At 41.3% G+C, this 24,967-nt stretch overlaps 1 protein-coding gene across 1 annotated transcript in view; it reads right to left on the minus strand.

Moving 5' to 3' along the window:
* Positions 1-10,421, minus strand: part of b4galnt4a (beta-1,4-N-acetyl-galactosaminyl transferase 4a) — a 153,266-nt gene extending 142,845 nt beyond the window's left edge. Inside the window, exon 1 of the mRNA XM_019894248.1 lies at positions 9,169-10,421. Within this exon, the coding sequence (XP_019749807.1) occupies positions 9,169-9,310 (142 nt within the window). The 5' untranslated portion in view covers positions 9,311-10,421. The remainder of the gene's footprint in view (positions 1-9,168) is intronic.
* Between the last annotated feature and the right edge of the window lie 14,546 nt (positions 10,422-24,967).

A 24,967-nucleotide genomic window follows, 5' to 3' on the forward strand; every position in this document is an offset into this window, starting at 1 on the left:
TTATAATATACTGTGCAATCACATATGAAGAGTTTTTACTCAGTTCAAGTTTAAAAATTAAAGTATATTTGCTTTCGCTGCTTGTTACTTCTCCTTGAAGAAAGTGTTGTTTTTGGTTTATACTTTTTTGCACTTTATTTTATTGTAATTCAATCCAATTATGTTTTAAAAATGTTGTATTCGAGTAAATGATCGAAAATTATTGTCCTATGATTTGTTTTTCTTTTAAGTAATTTTAGCCTACTTTTGCTAAAAGAGAAAATATGGACTATTGATAGTGCCTTGAATAACACCGGCTTTTTCCTTCATGTTATGGGTATTTTTATACAAAGGTAATTTTTTTTTTGTGCCTGTTGAAAATTAAAGTTTACTGACATAGCCATAAGAAAATGTTGCTTTATTTATCTGACCATATTGGAATGCATTTGTTAGGTTTTCAGTCAATTAAATTTGGTTCAATAAACTATATGTGGTCATTTTTAAAATTTTCAATGAACATTCAATCAGTCCGGCCTTCGGCTTGCAGCAAAATTTTTTATCTGGCCCTCCGTCCATTTGACTTTGACACCCCTGCTGTACAGCCAAGCAAACTTGATTTGCGTTAAAGTCACGTTTCACAAAAATTAAGATATTGAGCAATTTCGAGAACCACTTTTGTTTTGATGTGTGTTAACTTCTATATGTGATAGCTAATCAATGGAAGCCTGTATGAGGCATTCACAGCCACCCTCCTCCTCAGAGGACCTGTTGATGCTGAGAGACAGGGGGACTGTTGTGCAGCCGGGTGGTCACATAAATGTGCCACTCATCTAATATGCACCGCTGTGCCGCCTGCCAACACGTTCCTCATTTAAATTCAGATTAAATAGAAGGACAGTGGAGCTAGCGCACATTCGGAAAACTATATTAATATACTTAAAAGGCTTCTCCAATCCAAATAGATTGGAGTATTGCATGAAAAGCAGTGAAAAAATGCATAAAGGCCCTTTTAGAAAATGCTCAGTACTCTTAAATTCATTAAGGAGCGGACAGCAGACTGTGTAATTGACACGCATAGTCACCCTCAACACCAACGTGTGAAACAACTATGACACAAACTTTCATCCACAGACCAGATGTGCTAATTTTGCTAAACAAGGCTTTGGTTCACCTTGGTATTAAAACTCTGTTCGGTTTAGAGGCACATCCTGAACCCCTCAATGTGTGCTATCAGCAGTCCAGGATTGCAGTTTCACAGGAAAAAGTGGATAATCATTATTTTATCTAACAACAGATTATTCTATCACACAGCTCCATTCGCTATTGGCTAATACATAAAACATATTTGACTCAATGTCATCTCATGACTTCTCTATGCCCCTGATTTCATTCCTATGTCAAATAGACCTTGTCGTTTGCAAGTGCATCTCCGGCACACCGGATGTGCTGAACATGACTTTTGAATTTCATTTCACACAGAATACATTTGAGACACATCCGCCTGTCCATTTCCGAGTGCTTGTTCTGATTGGGATCACTGTTGAGCTGGAGCCTGTCCAAATGGAGCTTGGTCAAAAGGCAGGGAGGTGGTCAGCTGGTTGCAGGGCACATATAGTCCACACATTCAGAAGTCTTCATTTAACGTGCATGTTTGTAGGGTGTAGGAGGGCGCCAAAACCCACAGAAACACTATTGGATACTTTAAAAAAGTATGTATTCCATAAACCTTGCTTGGAGAAAAGAAAGCAAACTATTAACAATTATTTTACTAACTCTGAATCATAACTCAACATTTTGGATAGACGAAAATAAAAATGTGTTATGTGTATTCCATATTCAAAGATTTAGAGACCACTAAAAGCATTTCCCCCCCAAATATGATAAAAATGTTGCCATTTTCCATGTGTGTTAACTTAGAGGAATAAACAGACACAGTTTGTTTTGAGTGAAAAAGGTTTGCCCTGTCAACTTCAATCTGCAGAGAGGAAGAAGGCCTTCTCTCAAAGTTTGTGCCCTCTGCGATTTGTTGTTGACGAAGCTTACCCACAAATCTGCACACAGGTGAAATGTGAATCACTCTCGACTGTGGACGAAAACAACTTTCTCAGACATGTTTTTCCTCCGAATAAGTCACAGCTTATTTCTTCTCAAAATTAAATTACAGCCTCACATACCGAAGATGATTTAAAATTATATTCCTGGGCATGGAATAATTTTCCGAAAAGTAGCGACAAATGCATGTTTGTAGACAACCACAATTCATCCCACAGAAGTCTGTAGCGGTATATTATTCACTGTAATACAGGAAGATTCTCTTTCAATAAGCTATTTGATTTTAGGCTCTCGTTACTGAGGCAATACAACTGCCCTACAGTACAGTCAGGTGTAATTCAGTTGAATTTAAAATGCAAGATTTGAAATTTGAAATATTTGTAAGTCCTCAAGTCCGAATAAGAATTTGGGCATCGACAGCTCAAATCAGTTGTTTCTACCCTTAGCGCTGTCGCACCCTTGTATGCCATGGCGGAGCATCAGGGGTGCCACAGGAAATTTGCCAATGTCACTTAATGTGTCTGAAAATTAGTTATTCATTACAAATAGAGATATTTTTTCATCTGGCTATGCTCTTCCATTAGATGGCAGAAGGTACCGGTACAATAAAGCCATACTCATAAAACAAAATAATGGCTTCCTGCAAGCATATCAGCTTTGTGTTTACTTAAACAGACCCTGATTTCACACTGAACAAGTCAAGTAATAAGTAAATTGAGGCAAGGACATCATTATTTCAGGATTCACACTTGAGCGGGAGATTGTCTCGCGAGGAGCGGAATTTGGACCCAGAAGCAGGCATGACACGAAAGTTGAAGGGTAAGTCTTAGGCCACAAAAATACAAATTAACTATAGAGAGCAAGGCTGGATGCGGAAGACAAAAGAAAGCTGACATTCCGACTCGAAGAGAGCTTGATGGACTGACCACGTGTCACTGAGTAACACGAGTTTATATCCTGTGAGACATCAAGCTTATAGGACAGACTGAAGTACGAACCTTAAAAGGGCCACTGCAACCGCATAGCAAGTGAAAAATCCAGGAACAAACAGTCACAACTGAGGTTTTTCTTTTTTAAATTGGGAGTCTTGGCTGAATAAACGTTGGGGAACGGCAAGCTTGAGAGTCCAGATACTCCGAGGACACTAACAGCAGCCAGAGAACCAAACCACTGACATGCAAATGTGAGCGGGCCTGGGCACAGAGCAATCTGAGGTGTGGAAAGCTGTCACCTCAACATTCAAGTAAGAGAAAAGAAGTTCATTATTTCCCCACGCCAAGTCAGGCACCAATGAATACTCATGTGGAGAGACTGCAAAACAGCCTGTTATGAATATTAACATGGCTCTTTATAGGCCCGGTTTCCGTAATGGCTACATCTCACTTAGAAACCCCCTTGGTGCAAGAGGGGACATGTTATTCGTAAGAGGTTAAGTGAGTTGACCTGCTCAGATGCCAGCTTAATGGAAGACAGTAAATTAGACACGCGCAGACCTGCAGTGCACAGAAAGCTCCTCCATTGACAGACGGTTTCACCGGACGTTCATAAGGAGATAATGTGGATGATTTATCTCGCACCTTTTAACGTAGAACTTTTTCCAATGATACGGTTTCGTTTTGCATAACAAAACTGCCGTCATCCTGAATCCGTAGCCAACTACAAAACATCTGGCGACATAACGACACACCTCGTTTTTTTTTTGTTTGTTTGTTTGTTTGTTTTTTAAGCAACTATAAAATAACTGAAAAATAACTTTTTGTTGATTGTGTTCCAAACAAAAGGGTTGACATTTACGGTAAATACGACAATCATTTTTAAAATTCAACAACATAGTCAGCTGTTAGGGAAACCCTTCCGCCGAGATCACAAGTAACAAAGGGAAATGAATGTGTGTATGTGTGTGTGTGTGTGTGTGTGTGTGTGTGTGTGTGTGTGTGTGTGTGTGTGTGTGTGTGTGTGCGCGCGCGCGCACGCGCGCTGAGGGACGTCTTAATCATCGTGTATCACTTTACACCAACAGCTGCACTTGATATGCTCCATGTTAAATGTGTAATCGGAGTGGGTACATTATATATTTATCATGAACTACCGGCAGCAGCAGCCTCTATTCCACACCGCATGATAGCAATCAATCCTCGGTCAAAAGAGCCAGCAGTTTAAAGATGGAATCTTCACACCTGCAAGGTATTTCACATTGAATGGCATGCTTGCTGCAATGAGCACATCACAGAACCTTAGATCAGTGTTTTTCAACCCCTGTGCCGCGGCACACCAGTGTGCCGCAAGACATTGTCAGGTGTGCTGCGGGAAAATATCCACAATTTGTATGCCTGTGCAGTCTATCGCCCAGAAATTAATCGTGTAGTACCCTCCCATACCGCTAGGGAGCAGCAACAGCTAGCCAATTGCCTTGTGTTTAGATGAGAGACAAGCGAATTTGTGACGCATGAATGCAGGACGATGGTGAAATAATAAATATGAAAGATGAGAAAATACTTTATTCTTTGTGCTCATTTGATTCCAATTCAAGCTGTTATAATGTCATTCTTCAATGCTAAAAACGGTTATAGTAACAAAATAACACATTAATTATTCAAATTAGCGTTTTTTTTTTTTTCACATTTTCAGCTAGTGGTGTGCCGCGAGATTTTTCCAATGAAAGAAGTGTGCCTTGGCTCAAAAAAGTTTGAAAAACACTGCCTTAGATTATTTTGTTTCAAGTCAGTGGGTTTCTCGTTGCTGTTTAATGAAAAAAATGTTCATTCATAAAACACGTCTCTTATATGTGCTTCCTCTGATATTTGGGTGGTGACAAAATGTATTGATTGAATAACCGTGGCGACACTTGCCATCAATTCTCTTGTGTAAGCCTACCACATGTTTCTGTTCACTTCCATTGACTGGCCATAGAGGAGACACATGAGCAATCTAATGAGGTGCAACAATAAGTGCTATATTGAAATTTTGGATTTGAATGATTGAAATTTTTTTAATTGAATTGAAAATAATGAGTTTAAAGAGGAAGTCAAGTTCAAATTATTCGTGACAATAATTTGTTTTATGCGCCAACACCCGTGTAAACACGGCATTCTGATTCATATCGCGTTTGTGGAATATGAATTAAGCAGCAACATCCAGCCGTTTTTATCCATTTGGTGAATGGGCTGTCACTTGTATCGCGCTTTTGACCTTTAGCACTCAAAGTACTTCACACTCTTACCTCATTTAACTACTGATGAGGCAGCATCAGGAGCAACTGGGGATCTGTTTATTGCTCAAAGACACTTCGACATGGTTGCAATGCCCGGGGATTGAACCCCCAACCTCTGGGTTGGGCAACAACTAGTCTACCACTCGGTTCACTTACCCAATTCTGACCGGTGTCGCTGTTCGGACAGCCACATTCTGCTTTGTCATTCGAGATGTGTGTTGTTGACCGTCGCATTCACACATTTGTTATTGGTCATTCTTCGTTCCTTTTCGGCAGCTTCTGGTGGGGACCTTCGCCGCCCGCTGCTCCCCTGACAAGCTGCTGTGTGCCCGTGCCTGTGCTCCAGGGGTGGGGATTGGGCCGCGCATTGTATACACACAAATATTTCCTGTTGGTCCTTCTCCAGCCATGCAAATACAGCATTGAAATGAAGCACCAACATTTACAACTCCGAATGATTGAGAACTGGAAAAGTAAACTCCTGGTTCCACTCGATTTTTTTTTAAGTGGTACTCTTTCTTGCAGTGAGAAATTAAAGTATGAGAGCGGACAGACATGCGTCAAACTCGCACTCAATGCATGAATGTTGACTGTTAATTAGAGATTCAAAATTTCATTTTTTTTCATTAATTCATTCATTTTTGGCAGGGCCACTCTGGTGTCTGGTTTCCTTTAGACATCTGTAGTGAATGTATAAACTATGTAAATGTATATAATTACCTAACCATATTATTACATATATACAATGGGCCATGCATTTGATTGTTTTTTTTTTTGTATGTGTGTGATGGTCGTACATCCACCCACTCAGTAATTACATAGTCAGTCAGGCCTTAATGAATATAATACGCAGCATGGACCAGAGAAAATTAGCGTTTTTGTTCACTGTTCATGAGAGGATTTCTACCACACACACACACACACACACACACACACACACACACACACACACACACACACACACACACACACACACACACACACACACACACACACACACAACATCCAGATTGTTGTCAGAGCTGACAAGTGCTGAAGGCAGAAGAGAGACAGGATGCTGAAGCAGGGATGTCTCTCTGATGTGCTAGCCCGACTAAGGGAGGGCCCGTCGTACAAACCTCCCCTCGTGAGTATGTTTGTCACCAACACCAGACCCAAAATTCACAAAACGAAAGAGATGAATCTAACAGGGAAAACCATGACATCCAAGACTCTTGTGTTTCCATTATACCAGATATGTAGCTAAATTTGCACGTTCAGAATCAGGCTATAAAGCTAGCAGGTCGCTGGCTGTAGTAGCAGGGCCTTAACAGAAACTTCAGCAGAAGAGGATGGTTTGTGCATGAATGTGCACAATAACATCCACAAATAAATACTTTAACTGCACGCGCACACACACACACACACACACACACACACACACACACACACACACACACACACACACACACACACACACAGTTAAATCACTACCATTCTAAATGCCCAGAGAGCAGCTGTGCTAACCACGGCTGTTTACATACCACCCGATGCCAACACTAATGTTATACCATCCGATGCTAATACTCCCTCTGACCTATAATCGTCAACACCAAGCCCAAGGAACGCCCTGCTTCAAGTACAGGAGCGTTTCTCACAGACTGAGTGGAGTGCCTTTGAACACCAGGTTACTGTTCCAGCCTGCATGAAGTTCTGCAATGGGACTGTCATTGTAGACGAACGTGTCCGGGTGTGTCGGAACCAAAAACAATTGATGAAAAGCCAGGTGCAGTGCCATGTATTATTATATCAACAAAGTAATCCAGTATTTGTGTTGCTTGTTTCATTCATGACCTTTATATTTGTAATGTGGTGTCTGTTGCATATTAAAGCATTACCGTAGTGACCATATTAAAGCGGTGTTGTTACACTTGTTATGGTGTTGCCGATGCTTGTAAACTACATAAAAATACAAAGTGGATTGGTGTTTGTTGTTGGAGCATTTTGTTAGACAATGTCGATTATGCAATAAGGACAGAGCATTTCAAAAAGAGCACAAAAAAACAGACCTGTTATACATTATTCCCGGTTTCCTTGTTGTTCTTAAACAAGTCTATACATACAATACATCTTTATTGATATAATACTTTTATTTATATAGCGCTTTCACAACAGCTGCATTTTGCACAGTTTTTGGTTCCATTTTACAGCGCTCAAACATCATACCCAAAAATGCCATGAACGCTGGTGCAAGCAGTAAATTGTATTAAAAGTTGAATGCACTATTATCTACATTGTCTTTCTTTTTAGTTTGCATATAGCGAAAAACTACAAAACTGGAAGCTAATCATGGTGAGATAAGAACAGATGCTTGCTGGTGCAATAAGCTGCAATTCACATATGATCCGATTTGTGGACTAATCACAAAAATAATCGGTGGCCAGTCGATTATGAAAATAATCAGTTGTGGCAGCCCGACTTTGCTGCACTGGACACATAACGTGCCGTATAACCGTTTGCACTGCACATGTAGTAATGTTTTAGTTTGAACATTCAATGTCCCGACTCTGCTGCTATTGTACTGTACATATAACATGTACCTTGCTGACATTTGAACTGCAAATTTTGTATTTACTATATTCATTCGCTACTACTTTACATATAGTATGTGTACCTCACTGCCATTTGGACCTTATGATTGTATGCATTTTCCATTCTTGAAACACAAACCTTGAATAGCATCCTAATTTTGTAGCATCTGCCCATATTGACAATAGAGGCTTTTTTTCTATACTGGTCTTTCCGATAAAATGATATGGCGTGCAAAATCTGTCCCTCAGGCCTTCAGTTTGACACAATACTCAAAATTGTCCATAGGTGTGAATGCGAGAGAGCAATGTTGTTTTGTCTATATGCCCTATAATTCGCTGGCAACCAGTCCAAGGTGTATGCTGCCGCTTGACAAAAGTCAGCCGAGTTATGCTCCAACACCCACGCAACCAAATGTGGGTAGGCGAGCTCGAAAATGGATGGATTGAGTTTTTTTTTTGCAGTTGACAATGGCATATTGAATCACATTGATGTATTTTCTTGTCTACAATAAAAGCCATTGTCAACTACACCCATCAAACATGGGTGAATGTTGAAATGCATTCACGTTATTTTGGACCAGAAAAAAATGCCTGATGATTATTATTATTCCGGCAATTTTCACCACTCTACCCCATCCACATGTCCACTGATTCACACCATTTCAACTTAAACATATTCACCTCATTCAGGACATCCAAGCAATTATTTTCCCCATGCCCCAAAAACCCAATTTCTCCAGATTCCAAAGTCCCCCCCCCCACCACACACACACAATAGAAAACATTCTAAATGTGATATTTGACAAAAAAAAAAAAAAAAAGTCCCCTTTATTTCCCACTCCAGCATCAAACCGTATGGGAACTATTTCCAACTTCCAGTAATTTCCACATTCCCAACATTCCATACCTTTCACGATACAATTTCGAAATTAACAGGTAATTTACACATGGTCCTCCTCTCTCCATATTTCTTGACCATTTCAAACCATTCGAATTTCAAAACAGTCAGCTCGTTCAGGACACCTTGCATGGGACCTCTGTATGAAATTCTATATCGTGATTTTACACATAAGGAGGTATTTGTGAAAAATCACTTCATATAGGGAGTCCACGTTGGGGGAGCATCAAGTCTCATGTTCTCCATTGCAAAAATGTAAGTAATTCCAGAGCATTTTCAGTTCAGCGTCACCTCTTCAACTATCACAATTTATACAGAAATTGCATTCTTTAGTGAAATGAATATCGTTCTGTTTCAAAAACAACTGAGCATGAGTGTCTTCGAAAAGGCGAACTTGTTGAAACCGCTCTTGCGTTCAGTATCATAAAATTGTGCAAGTAGTCCTGATTCGATCCTACCTTTTCCGTAGTTAAAGTGGAGTTTAATTGTCTTGCCCTGGTGTATGTGCAGGTAGGTGAACCACACGGCGGAGGTGAGCAGCACCAGTAGCAGCAGCAGCTTAAACTGCTTCCGTATCTTCTTCACGGGGATGCGCAGCATCCTGAGTCCAACATCCTCCGGGTAGCGGCCCGAGAGAGAGTCACAGCGGATCCGGAGAAGAGTGTGGATGAGCTCGGGCGCGATGTCCAAGGTGGTTTTACACTCCTCGAGCCATTATTGCCTTCATCGTGGGAACAATAGCGTGGGTAGTGGTCTCATTCCCCCCCGCGGCGAGAGCGCTATATGAGACCGCTAAGGGCTGAAACCACATATGTGGCTTTCTTGTTATAAAGCCTCACGACCTGGCGTGGGCCAGCGGGGAAAAGGCAGCTGGTTCAAAGCCGCTAAATTCGCTTAGGAGTGTGAGCCTGGGAACAAAATAGCAGTCTGGCGATAATCTACACAAATCCTCCCGGTGGCTCAGTCCTTCACTGAATATCGCAGGATCATCTGTGTGGAAATGTCGCGGAGCGGAGCACGGTTTGGTGCCATACACTTGCAGAGCGGATGTCCCACGTTGGAGTAAGCGGAGAAAGTAACCAGATGAGGAGAGGTGTCAACATGTCACAGCTCCATCTTGAGTGTGGGAAAGCTTGTGAAAGTGAGACCGGAGCAAGGGAGCGCCTTTTTATTCAAGTCCCGTGAGAGGAGGGGCACTCAGCTGTCACCGTGCCCGGCTCCAAGCACAACACTTCACACATGCACCACATTAACTGGGCATGTGCCATCTCGTTTCAAGCAAAACATTCAGTTCGGGTTATCCGATTTAAAATCCACGGTGAAGATTGCATTGTGCTCCAAAGACTCCGATCCGCGGCAGGTGCATTTCACCCATGATTGTAAAGGCAACCGCGTTGTGCCTCGAGATGGCAACAAAAGAAGTACATCAGTGCTGGAAAGTGGTTAAAAGGATTTAGAGCTACTGTAGACGTGCAGCGTCTTTTCTCGGTAAAAATGTCATGAAGCGGATAGCGTCGTCCAAATCCGCTGGCCACGGCGTGTCGCGAAGAAAAAAAAATGACGAGCTTCGTGGGGGTGCAACTGCAGCAAGTAAGCTCTGCAAACTAGACACAACGTGGTTTTGTTTAGTTTTAATAAAAAGCGTAAATGTAGCCGCTCTACGCCCATCAATTGAGCATCTGAAAGGTGCAGAGCAACCTACCCTGGGAAGATGGAGAGTGGCACGTTCAACAGCCAATTAAAACGCAGAAAATTGGTCAAAGAGGCGGAGCTATAATGCATTATCACCGTTGTTGTTTGTTTTCTGAGTAGTGCGGTTCATTATCCAATAGCGGAGCGATCTGAATGAAACCCATACGCTGACATCAGTGCATGTTAATCTTTAATTCAATAAAATACACTTGTACTTTTTATGACTATGATGTATGTTTTAAGAAATGTAATCCGCTACCTATTTAGAACTATAACTTGTACATCATATCACCAGTTAATTTCACCTTATAATTTATAACACAAAACTTTGCCTTTCTAGTATGCGTCGGAAATTTAAGCAACGGATAAAATTATTGCTCCACTTTGCAACTCATTAGGCTGCTCGTTAAAGGTAATTACGTACGAGGTAGTGAGTGTAGGGATGAGTGGGTGGCAAAACTCTAGCGGGATGCTCTCAGGTTATGTGCGCAATGCTGCCTCCCTTTGGCCAAATTGTAGTAAACAAGTAAGTAAACTGAACCTCATTGATCACTTATGCCCCAGATGAGGGGGGTCACAATACATATTATGACTATCAATAATGACAGCAAAATATTTTAAATATATATAGATAGTGTCAATCAAAACTGACCATTGTTATCTTTCTAAAAGCATAACTCTTCATTCAGCTCATGAAATGGCGCATCAGATTTTGCAGACATTATAATACTGTCCCCTTTTCGTGTATGGTAGAGGGAACAGAAAAAACAGCATCCTTCACATATTGACACTGTATTTCTTGATTTTTTTACAAGCAACTCGTGGTAGGAGGTGGGTGCATCCTTCATTGATCAGTAAACTTGCAATGGATTGTTTTCATCACAAAGGAAAGGTAGAGCACTGGAGAACCGACCTAAGCATAAGAACATGGCAATTCCCATCCACACCCATCCTGCTATTTCAAACCTTCTGGCTGTAAAGTGAGCACAAACCACAGTAACATTATACCCCTCGTGAGAGAATACTAAATAATTTAAATAAACCACTTCTGTGTCAATGTCGACATTGAAAGAAGAAAGAAATAACTTGAATCATTCAGCATTCATATAAGTGAAATTGTGTGATCTTTTCCTGGCCATGTTACACCATGCATGTGGTTTATTCTTAATCCAATCATCCTTCTGCAGCAATGCTAGGATAGTACTGCCTTTATAAATCCAGACAAAGGATAAAAGGACGCAAACCTGACGTCCAAGACTACGACCTCAATTTGTCCCAGATGTGCCTTCCCTATCACACCATAATCCTTGGTGTGTGTGGATTAATATTGTAATCGGCGGTGCAAACACTACACAGATGAAAAGCATTGCAATTCATCTGGATAGAATTGGGGGGAAAAAGGACATATTGCGTGACCTCCAGGGATGTGCTACACCAGGGTTGGGGCGGGGAGGGGGGGGGAGTCCGGTCAGAAACCTGTGTAGCCCTAGTTCAGCCCTTCCAGCCTTTATTTGATATTCTAAAATATATTTAGCAATAATTTAAAACCCCCATCTGTCCCTGGTGATTTCAATGGGCCATTGATCTTAAGATAGATAGTGTTCACCTCACAATGGCTGTTGCAGTGAATACAGACTACCAGGGAAATCAATGACACAAACACAAAACATGTCTGAAAGTCACTCAAAGTGTGCCACCAGTAAGGTTGTGATTCGCTTTTTAACACCCGATGTGCATTCTGTTGTTTTACTTATTCCGTGTTAACCAACAATAGGCAAGCATCACAATCTCAGCAGGGGAGTGTCTCTGTTTTAAGTTTCATGACATGTGGACACAGTGCCGCAGCAAGGAGAAGGTGTTTGTGGGACAACACAGTGTTGCTTCCTAGTCCTCATTCATTAAATACATTTAGTGTGATGGCCTGCCTTCAGCTGATAAACCCAGCGGGCTGTGGCGTGTTGCCATGGTTCAGTGTGGAAGAACACAAAAAATACAAAAGAGGCTGCACTACTCTGCAGCATTAAAGACATCAAGTGCACAGCATGGAGGGAACGTCCTGCTTGCTGTGATGTGTTTTGATCATGCTTTGATGCACAGCCAAAAATATGAGCATAAATACTGGGACAGCAGGCTATTAAAGTGAGCGGACCTGAGACAGCGGTCTACCCTTTGTGGTTACTACTATTGTAAAAAGCCTTTCTCCAATATGATGTTGTGTCTGTGGGTAATCTTTCTACTTTCCCCCCAGAACTTGGATGTCAAACTCACGAAGCTGAACAGTCCACCATGTCATTTTATGTGGCCCACTAAAGCAATTAATATGCGCTCCATGTTTCTTGCAAAATACTGTATATTTGTCCTTTTCATTTTGACAGGAAATTTGGACCAAAATATTAACTTAACGGACATGACAAGCTTTTTGTTTTGCTGAATCAATTCATCCATCCAAGGGTCGCGGGGGGTGATGGACCCTATCCCAGCTGTCTTTGGGCAGTAGGCGGGGTACAGTACACCCTGAACTGGTTGCCAGCCAATTGCAGGCCACACATCGACGAACAACAATCCGTGCTCACACTCAGACTTAGGGACAAGAGTGTTCCATTAATCTTTCTTTTTGAAATGTGTGAGTAAACTTGAGTACCCGGAGAAAACCCACACAGGTAGGCCGGAGACAGAATCGAACCCTGCACCTCTGCACTGTGAGGCCGACGTACTAACCAGCTGCGCACCGAGCTACCCGCCTAATCAATTCTTAATGTAAATTTAACAATAGTTGTTTCCTTAAATATTTGGTTGCCACTACAGCACTTGTACCTGCCTTCCTGTTTAGCAGTATCTAATGTTTCTCACAACCTCTCATATTCCTTTTACATAAAGTGCTAGTGCTTTGATGGTATGCCTGAGTTAAATGTCATGGAGTTTCAGAGGAAGTTTTCCCTCCTGAATCCCAGGAGACCACCTGTACTTTTTGTTGAAAGGTGGTGTACCTGTCAAATTTCCCTGAAGGGAAACTGCTTCCCCCCCATAAAAGAGAAAAGCAAGAGGTTAAATGTACATAGGGGTGAGCACCGAGGGGGCTGCAAACAAGAAAGGAAGTTAGCCATATCAGCATAATGTATTCCTTGACTTCCAATAAATTCCATGTAACATGTTTTAAAAATCAATGAGATAATTTGTACAATCTGATTGGACCCACCAACACTTGTATAGACACCAAACAGACACATCATGGATATGTGAGCAGCTGTTCCCTACAAAAACATTTGGACAGATCTGAAAATGATGTCCCCTGAGAAGTGCAGTTTAAAGATCACACGGTTGCAGCTGCTTCCATATGAAACACCACAGACTCTGGAATCATCAAGATTTCTTTGATTGTGCTCCACTTGCATGTGTTTGAATACACCATTAAAAAAAAAGAATGCATTTTTGTCTGTTTATCGACTGCTTGAAGTATTGTTATTATATGGTATATGCGTTTCTTGGTTGCCATTTCTAAGCTAAATGATAACCCCTGTGTTGTGTCTTACACATAAACAGAGATCACAGCCACAAGTGAAAAAAAAAATCCCTCGCAACACCTTCATTGTGATCTGTGATATGATGTGAGAGGGAAATGTAGGTCACTTCTCCATCATTAGTATGCCACAGCCAGGTGTGGCACAGAGAATTAGAGGAAAGCACTTTCAATGGGGGTGCTCTGTCTAGCGCTTATTTCTCGACGCACATCAACCTTGCACTGTTGCCCAGCGGCAACACTGCATTCGGGCAGGAGGTGCAGTCATCGACCATATTGCTCATTTTTTTCCTGTATTCTACAGTCAGATCCATAAATATTGGAACGTCAACACAATTCTCATTTTTTGACCCTAAACACACCAGCACAATTAAATTGAAGTGAAATGAACAAAGTGTACTTTAACTTCAGATTTTGAGCTTTAATCTGCGAGTATTTACAATCAAATCAGGGGAACGATGTATAAATTACAACAATTTGTTGTACTGTGGGAGTTTTCATGTCCTTATCCTCCCGGTGCTTGCATGTTTTTATCTTTTTTCTTTGGGGGGGGGGGGGGGAATAGGGGGCAGCCCGAGTACTCTGCTTAGGTATACTGAAATTTTTAAATTGTAAGAGTGTAAACAGTTCATTGTTAATATGTACCCTGCAATTGGATGGCAACCAGTCCAAGGTGTTTCCACCACAAGTTACCAGTAACTGCAATAGGCTCCATGTCCGTGACCCTCATCAAGACAAGTGGTATAGAAAATGTGTGGATGGATTCTATGTGATTCTCCTCCAGATTCTACCACTAGTCTCTGTGTAGCTCTTCCTGAGTGTCATTTAAATTGATATTGATAGTTGAGTGGTACATTCATCTGACTTCAATGCAAACAATGTGGATTCATTTCCCAGTGTGAATGTGAATGTAAATGGTTGTCTCTCTCTACATGTGCCCTGTAATTGACAGGCGACCAATACAGGGTGCCATCTGCCTTTTTCCCAAAAGTTATCTGGGACAGACTCCAGCTCCCCGTGACCCAAAAGAAGAAAGAAAATGGAAAAGAAAAGAAAACATGGAAAAAGAATGGAAAAGAAAAATGAAGCAAGAAGAGATCAAGCTGACAGGACACTAAGAAGAGGGGAGCAGTGTGAATGTGGACTAAGAACATCACTTGGGGGATATTTTTAGCAGGTGGAAGCTGAACAAAAAACCTCTGGAAAGCTGACTGCTTTGAGGGGAAAAAGTGCTTTGCTATTATAAGAAAGTTGGTTGAGGGTGAAACTAATTTTTCTCAAATAATTGTGGTTCTGGAAGAAATAGAGGAAAAAATACTTGGTGCAATTTGCCATCCTGGAAACTGCGAGGGTAAGTTAATCGAGTGATCAAGGACACTGGACAAAAAGAAAAACAGATTTTGCTCTTGCTGTGAGACAGTCACTTATTTCATACTCTTTAGCTCCTCTAGTCTGTTGATGTTCATATAACAATTGTGCTCTGACACCTTTCATGAAAAACAACTCCCTGCAGCCACCTGGCCGGGAATGATTAATTTATCACTATTGAGGCGATCACTGATAAATGTTGCTTTCCACGCTCTGGGCACAACATTATGTCCATCTGTGCAATCAAATGGCATTCAATATTAAAAAAAAAAAAAAAGATGAAAATTGACAAATGCTTTCTTTTTCAGAAAGGCATTCATTTAACAACATGTTTTTTACTGTGTTTGTGACTTCACTGTACTGGGAATAAATATGACAGACACCTCTCAATATAATGTAGTGGAATTTTACAACACTACAAACTAATACTGTGACGAGAAATATTCCTAAATTAACATTTTACATCATCATATCAGTCAAAAAAAGAACATTACTGTCATCAAATTAGGCCACTGTGGTACCTAATAGTGTCAAGTACATACCGACTATACTTTGGAGTTTCATAAGAGTGCCATAAACACATTTTAATTACCAAGAAGGAGCTTGACTCTTGCCGGTGTTTTGCATTTAGCATCTGTGATGTAACTCATATTTTCCCTCTGCTATTGCAAGTGTGCATGTGTGAAGTATGCATGCAGAAGCAGAACCGACTGCGGTGCTTGGGAAACAGAAATGATAAGAGCAGAATATGATGGAACCATCTATGTTGAACCGGAGAAAGAGCAAAACAAGATGTAAGCAAAATGCTTTATCTCACACAGCATGTGTAAGAACTGTTGTTTTAACTGGCTCATGATCATGTATATCTGATCTTGACAAGCAACGTGGGATTGTGTTATTGTGTGGCATTAGAATGCCTGCTGAAAAGTAGAGGGTTGCACAGACTAAGGTTATAGAATGAGCATAATTTTTTGATGCATAACGCTAAAGACAATTACTATGGAGGGAAATGTGTGCAACATTTTAGCGTACCCTTGTGAATGAGCAATGGGAATGTAAAAGTGATGGCCGATGCCAAAAATTCTCTTAATCCCAATTGTGACAACACTTGTTTGACCCCTGTGCGCGTTGCTATGACCAATTTCGAGTCTTCAAATAACCTAGCCTGTGTGTCATGCAACTCCACACAGCAGGGCCCAAGCTCAGACAATTTTTGTGGTCTACATATATAGCATTGGAGTGGAGCAGAAGGAACATCAGATAAAGCTGTGTTCAATGCAGACGTCTTCCTCTTCCATCACCTTCAGTCCCTGCATCAGCTCCACCAGGCTGCGAAAGGTCTCTCAAGGCTTGCCCAGGACCTTAAATGGGAAGAATCTTGAGGATGAGAATTTACCTCAACTCGTCCCACCTAATTATCTGAAGCTCCTAGAAAAATTACATCCATTAATATTTGTTATTATTTGTTTACGACCCTGTAAAATGTCTTTCATTCTCTAATAGACAACCCTGGCGTGCATCACAAGACATCCGCTGTAATGGAGACATTAAGTCCCCACATATGCCAGAGAGGGAGTCCTGAAAAACGACACCCCATTACTGCCCAAGAAGTCCAATCATCATCAAGTCAATTTCAACGTTTGTTTGTTTCTTTCTCTCATATGCCTGCTTTACAGCAACTGTGAGCTCTTGTCTAATTATAGACACTTGCATAGCATTCACATAGTTTAACTCCACAGGGGCATACTGGATGAAATGGTTGAAAATATTCAAGAGGATAAATTGTCTCTCTGGATGGAAGTGTTTCAAATCCACTCTCAATGACCCTCCAACTACCTTTGGCAACACAAACAATCTGTGAGAGAGCATGTCTGTTGTCCATTTCATCTGAATGCTTGTAACTTCTGTATAAATTGGTGGTCTCTCAGCCTATTCAATATGGCTCTACAGATGAATTTTAGATCAAGAGGCTATCAGATGGGAGCGCGCCAGTGGGAGTTCACCGTCATGCCATAAAATTGTTCTATGATGACATTAACAATGAATATATTGTCAAGGTCTGGCACCCACACATCTCACATCATGCCTATACAGTATTAACTATTCCTAATGCTGAAAAAAAAAACATGGCATGAATGGTATCAGCTGTCTTCTATCCATCTCTATGAACCAGGAAGTATTTTCTTAGCTGTCAAAAGCATGCAAATGTGTTTTTATGACAAGCTGTCACGTTACACCAAGTGTTAAATGGTTGTTCGCAGAGGTGATATCCATGCCTTGCACGGTAATTTGCTGTGGCTTCTCAGAAAAACACAACATCAACTGCTTCATTCTTGTCGGACTAAAAACAGAAACTGCAGATTTGTCATGGTGTGGTAAGAAGCTCACAGAATCTGTTCTCTTTTGGTAACAGTTGAGGATATTTTATATTGTTTTGCCACAATAGAGTGTTTCTGTGATTTATCAAATTGCCACAATTTTACATATCATGTAAAATCAGGCTGCTTGTTAGAGACATTATTCTTCTTCTCTAGTGTTTTGTTTGCATTGTTGATTTATTGTTTTGTGCATTTATTGTCTGGATAGCATTAATATAGCTTTGAATTAACATGCATATAGATAGATAGATAGATAGATAGATAGATAGATAGATAGATAGATAGATAGATAGAATAACAGGGTGCATATTGATCAACTATTCACACTTTTATTCAAAATTATGGACATTTTATAGTCATTAACCTAACATGCATGTTTGTGGAATGGGGGACGAAGCTGTGTCACGTCAGTGTGGGGATAACACAGATTCGAACCTCAAAACCGTGAGGCAGAGATGCTACCCACTTGTGTGCTGTGCAGTCCAACGTGGAACCACATTTTTAAAATTGTGGTGGTACTTAGCAACTTGGTCCTGTCCAAAGACAGCATCCAATGCATCAGGATGAGAAATAGGTGGAAGGAAACCACTGGTCCCTTTATCTTGAACCACTCCAAGGTGAATTTAATTTAGCTCCCACTCTGTCGCAGCCGGTGATCTTAAGTGAAGCTTAAATAGCCACTATAAAGCAATTAACTTGTGGCTGCTGACATATGCATCTCCATTTACCATCTGCCTGGTGGAGAGAGAGATGACTACATGTTCAAGTTGGAGCGCTTTGAAAAGTCACCAGGACATTACCGGCACTGCACTGCCATCTGCAGACATAAATAAATACTGCAGTTAGCAGCTTTCAAAATGACAGTGATTAATGAGCTCGTACGTACGCTAATTGTAACGAAGCACCATACGTACCTCCTTCAGAAAGAAAAGCTGACAGATGGCGATGTCTACAAAGGCATTGCCTCTAATGAGCTAGGACATGCCATTCATGGTCTCTCTGTCACAGAAAGTGAGTCCAACCATTTAATAGGACACAGTTTGAACCTTAATTCAGTAGATTCTTTTTATTTTTGTTCTCAGATCCAGCATTGGACTTTAAAAAGATGCTAAAGAAACGATAGGTTGTCTTTTACAGGTTTTGGCGCTCCCAGAATCTGTCAGCATTCAATGCTCTTTCATCCTCCTCCACATTATTTATTTTTTGTTCCCTTTACGTATCCATAAATATCCACAGGATGAGATCTAAAGATTTTACTCTGTGAAAGTGTTCTAGCAGCAGAGGAAGAGGCCTCTGACTGAGCTGTCAACTCGTGTGTAGTGCGCACGCACACAAACACGCACACCTCACACCTTGCACACTATTATGTTGCATGGCATATGAACACAATATATATTTGCAAACAGCAGCTACAAGGAGGAGTTGGAGAAATAAACGGCACTAAACGGTACTGTGCCAAATAAAAACAATAGAATATGCTTTCTGTTTGCTTTTTCTTTTCTATGCAGCAACGTGGAGAAAAGAGAGGAGGAAATGCTGAAGATCTTGTCTGGAGCTGACAGGAAGGACTATGAGAGGATGAATGCATAGTACGGTTTCAGGGACTTCAGAGGCATCCCGAGGAAGCAGAAGATGAAGAAATGGGCTGTCACTTGTGTAGCGCTTTTCTACTCAAACCGCTTCACACTGTTAACCTCATTCACCGACTGATGATGAAGCATCAGGAGCAACTGGGGATTAAGTATCTTGCTCAAGCACATTTCGACAATGGCCGGGGATTGTACAACCAACCTCTGGGTTGGGAAACGACCACTCTACCACTGAGCCTTCTGGAGGGAGATGCCCTTCAACCCAGCTGGGGCTGGAACAAAACAAAACAAACATGACACTGTGTGCACTGAGTACACAGTCTCCAGTCCTGGCATTTGAATCTCAGGGCACAGGACAGTTACGCATGCAGTATTCTCATGGCAAATATGAAATGAAACAGATGGGAACCAAGCACATGCTCTGCATTTCCAACATGAGCCTCAGTGACGCAAGCACCTACATTCTGCAGGTTGGCGACCAAAGATAGTCAGCCACACTTCATCCTTGAAGCAAATACAAAATGGGACCCAGAGTTTGCCAAAGCTGTGTTTTGCGTCAACTCAAGATTTTATTTGACTACACTCTTTCTCCCTCTCATTTAACATCTGCAATTCAGTCTCTACTTACTATGTAGCACTATTTCCACGGACCCCCACCCCGGAAATTTAATTATCTCCAACTTTGTCTGAAAAGTTTGGCAACTTTTTTTTTTTTAACCTTTGTTTTTTTCCTTTCAGACGTACCTCTTGAATTCCTGTCTAAATTCAAACATAAGAAAGTGACAGAGCGCCAGACTGCTGTGTTTGAGTTCTGTCTGTCTAAGGACATAAATGCACCTCTAACATGGAAGGTTTGTACCTGATCATAATCCCAAACTACAAATCAAGCACTGAAATACGTACATTTGTGGGGGTTGCAATTGAGTGTAATATCTCTGATAAATTACCAAAAAACCTGTATTGGAAGCTAAGCTTGGAATTTTTTTAAATATTCGAAGCTGGAAAGTCCCATGAAATAAATGATAATTACAGTTAAACATGATATTTCATTTGAGTTTATTTTGGATGGGACTTAAATCCATTTATTTCACTGAACAGCAAAGCCATGAACATTTATGAGCCCTGTGATTGGCTGGTAATCAAAGTCAGCTGGGGGCTTCCGATCACATGTGGTCCCCCTATTTTCATTAGGATTAATTTCATAAATATTCTTAGATGGGTTGATGACGACTAAACAATATATAGCTTGATAAATTTAAAGTAACATGTTTGTGTTTTTTCAGCCATGAGAAAGGAGGTAAAAAAGGGTGAAAAGTTGGACCTGTCGCTGTGTGAAGATGGTTTTACTGACACATTGAAGATTAAAGTTGTGAAAGTTGGTGCTATGAGAGATGACACCGTCAGCACTGGAGACCTCTCTGCCACTGTGCCCCTTTCCATTGAGTGTACGGAGTACTCCATTTCCCCATTAAGAATGTTTGAGTCATATGTTTAATTGCATAAAGAATCCATTTCCAAGAACGTGAGATCCAGAATCAATCGAAGATGCGCTGTTGCATTTCCCCTCCTAAAATGAGAGTTTTTGGTCTTCAATAACAAAACACATCTCAGCTTCCAATTGAAGTAGCATGACAAATGTTTTTCCCTCATACTGAGTTGAAAGAAATCCAACCAGGTCCCCAGTGACAACAAGCACATTTGTTAGAGTGCCATGTAACAATATGCTGACTTGCCAAAGATGCACACCAGGGCATGTAAATATCTTCACAAGCGCATTTGTCCTTTGGGGCTGGAGGAAAGACAGAACAGTAATTTAGGTTGTGTTAATTAGTCGGAGTCGGAATCCTTAGTTGTTATTTTACCTCTTTAATGAGGATATACTTTGTGAGTACAGAGTAATTTCTGCTGTTCCCTTTGTTTATAGTTACTGAGTTTATATGATTGAAATACTCAAATGGGTGCTGTTGTTGCCCCCCCCCACCCCCATTTCTTATTACCTTCACCAGTCAGCTGAAGAATGTAGAGAAAGGGAAGCCTCACCTGGATTGTTAGATGAGCTCCGAGGATGTTCACATTCATTGGTTGAAACAATGTAAATTCCACTTGTCAAGGATTAATCTTACATTCATTCGAACCATCCATCCATCCATTTTCTTATCCGCTTATCCTCATGAGAGTCGCGGGTGTGCTGGAGCCCATCCAAGCTGCCCTCGGGCAGTAGGCGGGGTACACCCTGAACTGGTTGCCAGCCAATCACAGTCATTCGATCCACTTAAAATCAAACTCAGTGGCCATTTATAATTATGATGTCATTGATGATCAGTCTGAGTTGAAATAGTATTGAAAATAGATCAATAAACTACGATACTATAATTTTAATTTATATGAAATAAGTACTATCGAGAAAAAAAAAAAAAAAGAAAAGCCCTGCCACTGGACATTTTTCTCCTCGAGGAACTGTTGATGTCGTGTGATGTTGGGCAGAATTAGAAAACAGAGGTGAGGTCTGGTTATCAGGGAGCTGTTGACAAGCTTTTTTTTTTCAGATGTGACTGATGCTCATGAGGCCAAGACACCTTCAGAGCCAAGTCGGGAGAGACTAGCGAGTGAAGCCATGCTTGTTATTGCGTATGTGTGTGTGTGTGTGTGTGTGTGTGTGTGTGTGTGTGTGTGTGTGTGTGTGTGTGTATGCGTGCGTGCGTGCGTGCGTGTGTGTGTGTGTGCGTGTGATTTTGACAGCAAATGTATTTTCACTGTCACAAATCCTGAAAAAAAAATCATAAACTCTATTACACAGACCCTCCGAAGATCGATTCCTCCGTGTTGGGCATGTTAACAAGCCAGCCTGTAACAGTGAAGGCTGGCCACACTGCCACTATTAAGATCCCTTTCAAAAGGAAGCCACCTCTCAAGGTTACATGGGAGAAGGACGATGGGTTGTGGAAGATGAGAGGTTGCAAGTGGACAGCGGAAAAGCACCGCAGTGGTGATCAACAGGTGGGTGGCACTAACACACATATTGAAGGACTTTCAGGCCCTGCTAACCACTGTCAACCACTTCCAACATACACTACCTCTCCTCGCCAAAAAATTATGGATATTTGGCTTTTGGGATGAACATAAAATGCACTACGGTGAACCTACTCTTCATTATTTGCTCAAAAATTACCTCAAGGCTCGAAATGTTGATTTCATTCTTTAAGTCTACGCAAAACATCCGGGCACGGATTTCCAGGTTCTGGTGTCCAGTGTCACCAAGGTCACTATGACAGTGAGCTGGTCGCCACCAATCCATGACATGGGGAAAAGAGGAAAAGAAGGGCAGCAAGACGTGGCTTCAGGTAAATAAAAAGTTGATCACAGGTAAGTCTTTTAACCTTTTTTTTTTAACATCCATTTTCAACACAAGTATAGGCCATAAGATAGCAGTTGTGGTCAAAACGCTAATTTCTGCACGAGGCATGGCAGCTGCAGTGCAACTAGTGGGAAATGTGTCCCTCCATTTTAAATAAATAAACAAATAAATGCTTATGATGTGAGGTTTGGTGCAGCAGAGCAGGCCTGTCTTACTTTTCTGACATTCTTGTTTTGACTCTCAGCTCGGGCCCAAAGTTAGCTAGAAGAGGCTAGAAAATTGGGTGGATTTATGGGAGTTATAGTTTTGTTTTGGTTTTTTGTTGTTGTTGTTGTTGTTGTTGTTGCTTTTGTTGTGACCGAATGAAGCATTGGTAGGAGTGAGGCTGTTGCCATATTGTATTGTGTGAGGCCACTGTTGGGGCTCAGCAAAAACCATTAACTTTGCCTTTCTCAAAAGCACTTTTTCTTTCTGGTGGGGCCACTTGTCACATTTGTTTTAATAGCTGTCGCAATTCTTAAACTAGTGAACCTTTCAAGTTATATTTCAACAGGATGCCCAAACATAAAAAAATGCACAAATGTTGTTAGCATCTCTTCACCCAAACACTTGCATTTGCTCGATTGATTGGTGGCAATTTGCAGGACGACAGTCTGACGCTGGCAATGCTATAAATGGACGCTAGAGGTCAGTCTCTTCCTTTTTTAAAAAGCAACTGTCCACATGGGCAGTGAGCATGGCCCGTGTACATGCAGTCCAACATGTCCAGACCAGTACAGTTAAGAGGAGGGGAATAAAGATGAATTGCAAAAGTGTCAAAGAAAAAAAAATACAATACGAAATAATAATAATTTAGTATTTTAAGAGCCATAATCTAGAACTCAAGGGCTAAGGTAGGATACTAGTGGCATACTAGACGTGGTTCAACCAAACAACAGTGTGAAGAAATCAGTCTTAATCCAAGATTTTAATATTTCTACAGAGGTAGCAGCGTTAATTCCCAAGGGTAGAACATTCCAGAGCACTGGAGCCCAAATATAGAATACTTGGGCCTGCTAATTTTCTTGTAGCTCTCCAAGTCACCTGAAAACCAGCCTGTTGTAGGTTCCAGATGCAAAAGGTACTTAGTCAGCAAGACGGGAAGGTGCTAAGCCATGTAATATTTTAAGTAAAATTAGATTTCATGTGGACCGTGACCCAGTGCAAGTTGGCCAGTATAGGGTTAATTTGACCAAACTCTTTACCCAGTCAAAAGTCTTGCTGCAGCAATTTGTATCAATAACAGGCCTTTGAAAGTAGACATGGCACGACCAGAAACTAGAAATTTACAATAGTCGAGGGGAAAAATAACAAAGGTGTGGACTGTCATCTCTGCATCACTCGTGGATAGAATGGGTCTTATCCTAGCAATGTTGCAACCATTTTACATGATAAGTTCAGTTGCCACTTGACTCTGGGAATGTTCTGTTTGAAGGTTTGCATTGGAGAGGTAGAGTGGATCAATTGTTTGGTGTTATCTTGGTCGCATGATGTCCAAATGTGAACAGCATGATGAAGAGGACTCTTGAAATACCTATTCCAATTGAACTAGGTCATGTATGGGTTGATTCATGAATAAACAGTTGTTGTGTTCAGCTACTTGTGAGAGAACAGCAAATTGTACCTATCACAAACCTTTTGTGAGTAGTGGATCCAGTGCCTTAATGAATTAAAAGATGGAATGGTTCTCGGACACGCGAGTAATGGAAACTGCAAAATGTTTTGTGCCACTGACAGCAGTGTGTGACAGCTTGTGTTAGGTCAGGCCAGTCCTGACAGCTGAGGTGCGTGACACTGTGTGTGTGAGGGGTGCTCGAGTGTGTTCTGGTTACCAGCTTCTATTAAGTCCGAGGGGAGCTGAAACTGATCTCCAGACGTCGTTGTGCTGGCTCACACAAATGCAGAGTCAATAGACGCAAGTGTCAGGTTGCCAAGTTCCAATCAATTGAGCGCCGAGGGGCTGCAAAGTGATGTCATCGCTTCCTTTACTCCTCACTTAAGTGACAATAAAATGGAAGTGGGGTCCAAGCCCGAACAGCCAATCTCACAGAACGTAATTGAAAATGAAGGCCGCTGCTCCAAAGTGGTGCAGCATTTCTGATTAGTTTGCGTTGCTTGAGTGCACCGCGTTCAAGTGATTCAATTGCACGTCATCCATTTGAACACAGAGAAAAACTGCAGAAAATTCCAAAAGGCTCAACTAGTATTCAGTGTGACCGTTTCTTATTTTTCACAGGAAGTTCTTCCGTACCTGCACATGCAGTAAGTAGCCCGCATGCCGGTTTACCCATCACGGGACAATGTGAATTCTGAGGAACA

Source organism: Hippocampus comes, unplaced genomic scaffold (assembly GCF_001891065.2).
Source record: "Hippocampus comes isolate QL1 unplaced genomic scaffold, H_comes_QL1_v1.1 scaffold104, whole genome shotgun sequence".
NCBI classification, from domain to species: Eukaryota; Metazoa; Chordata; class Actinopteri; order Syngnathiformes; family Syngnathidae; genus Hippocampus; species Hippocampus comes.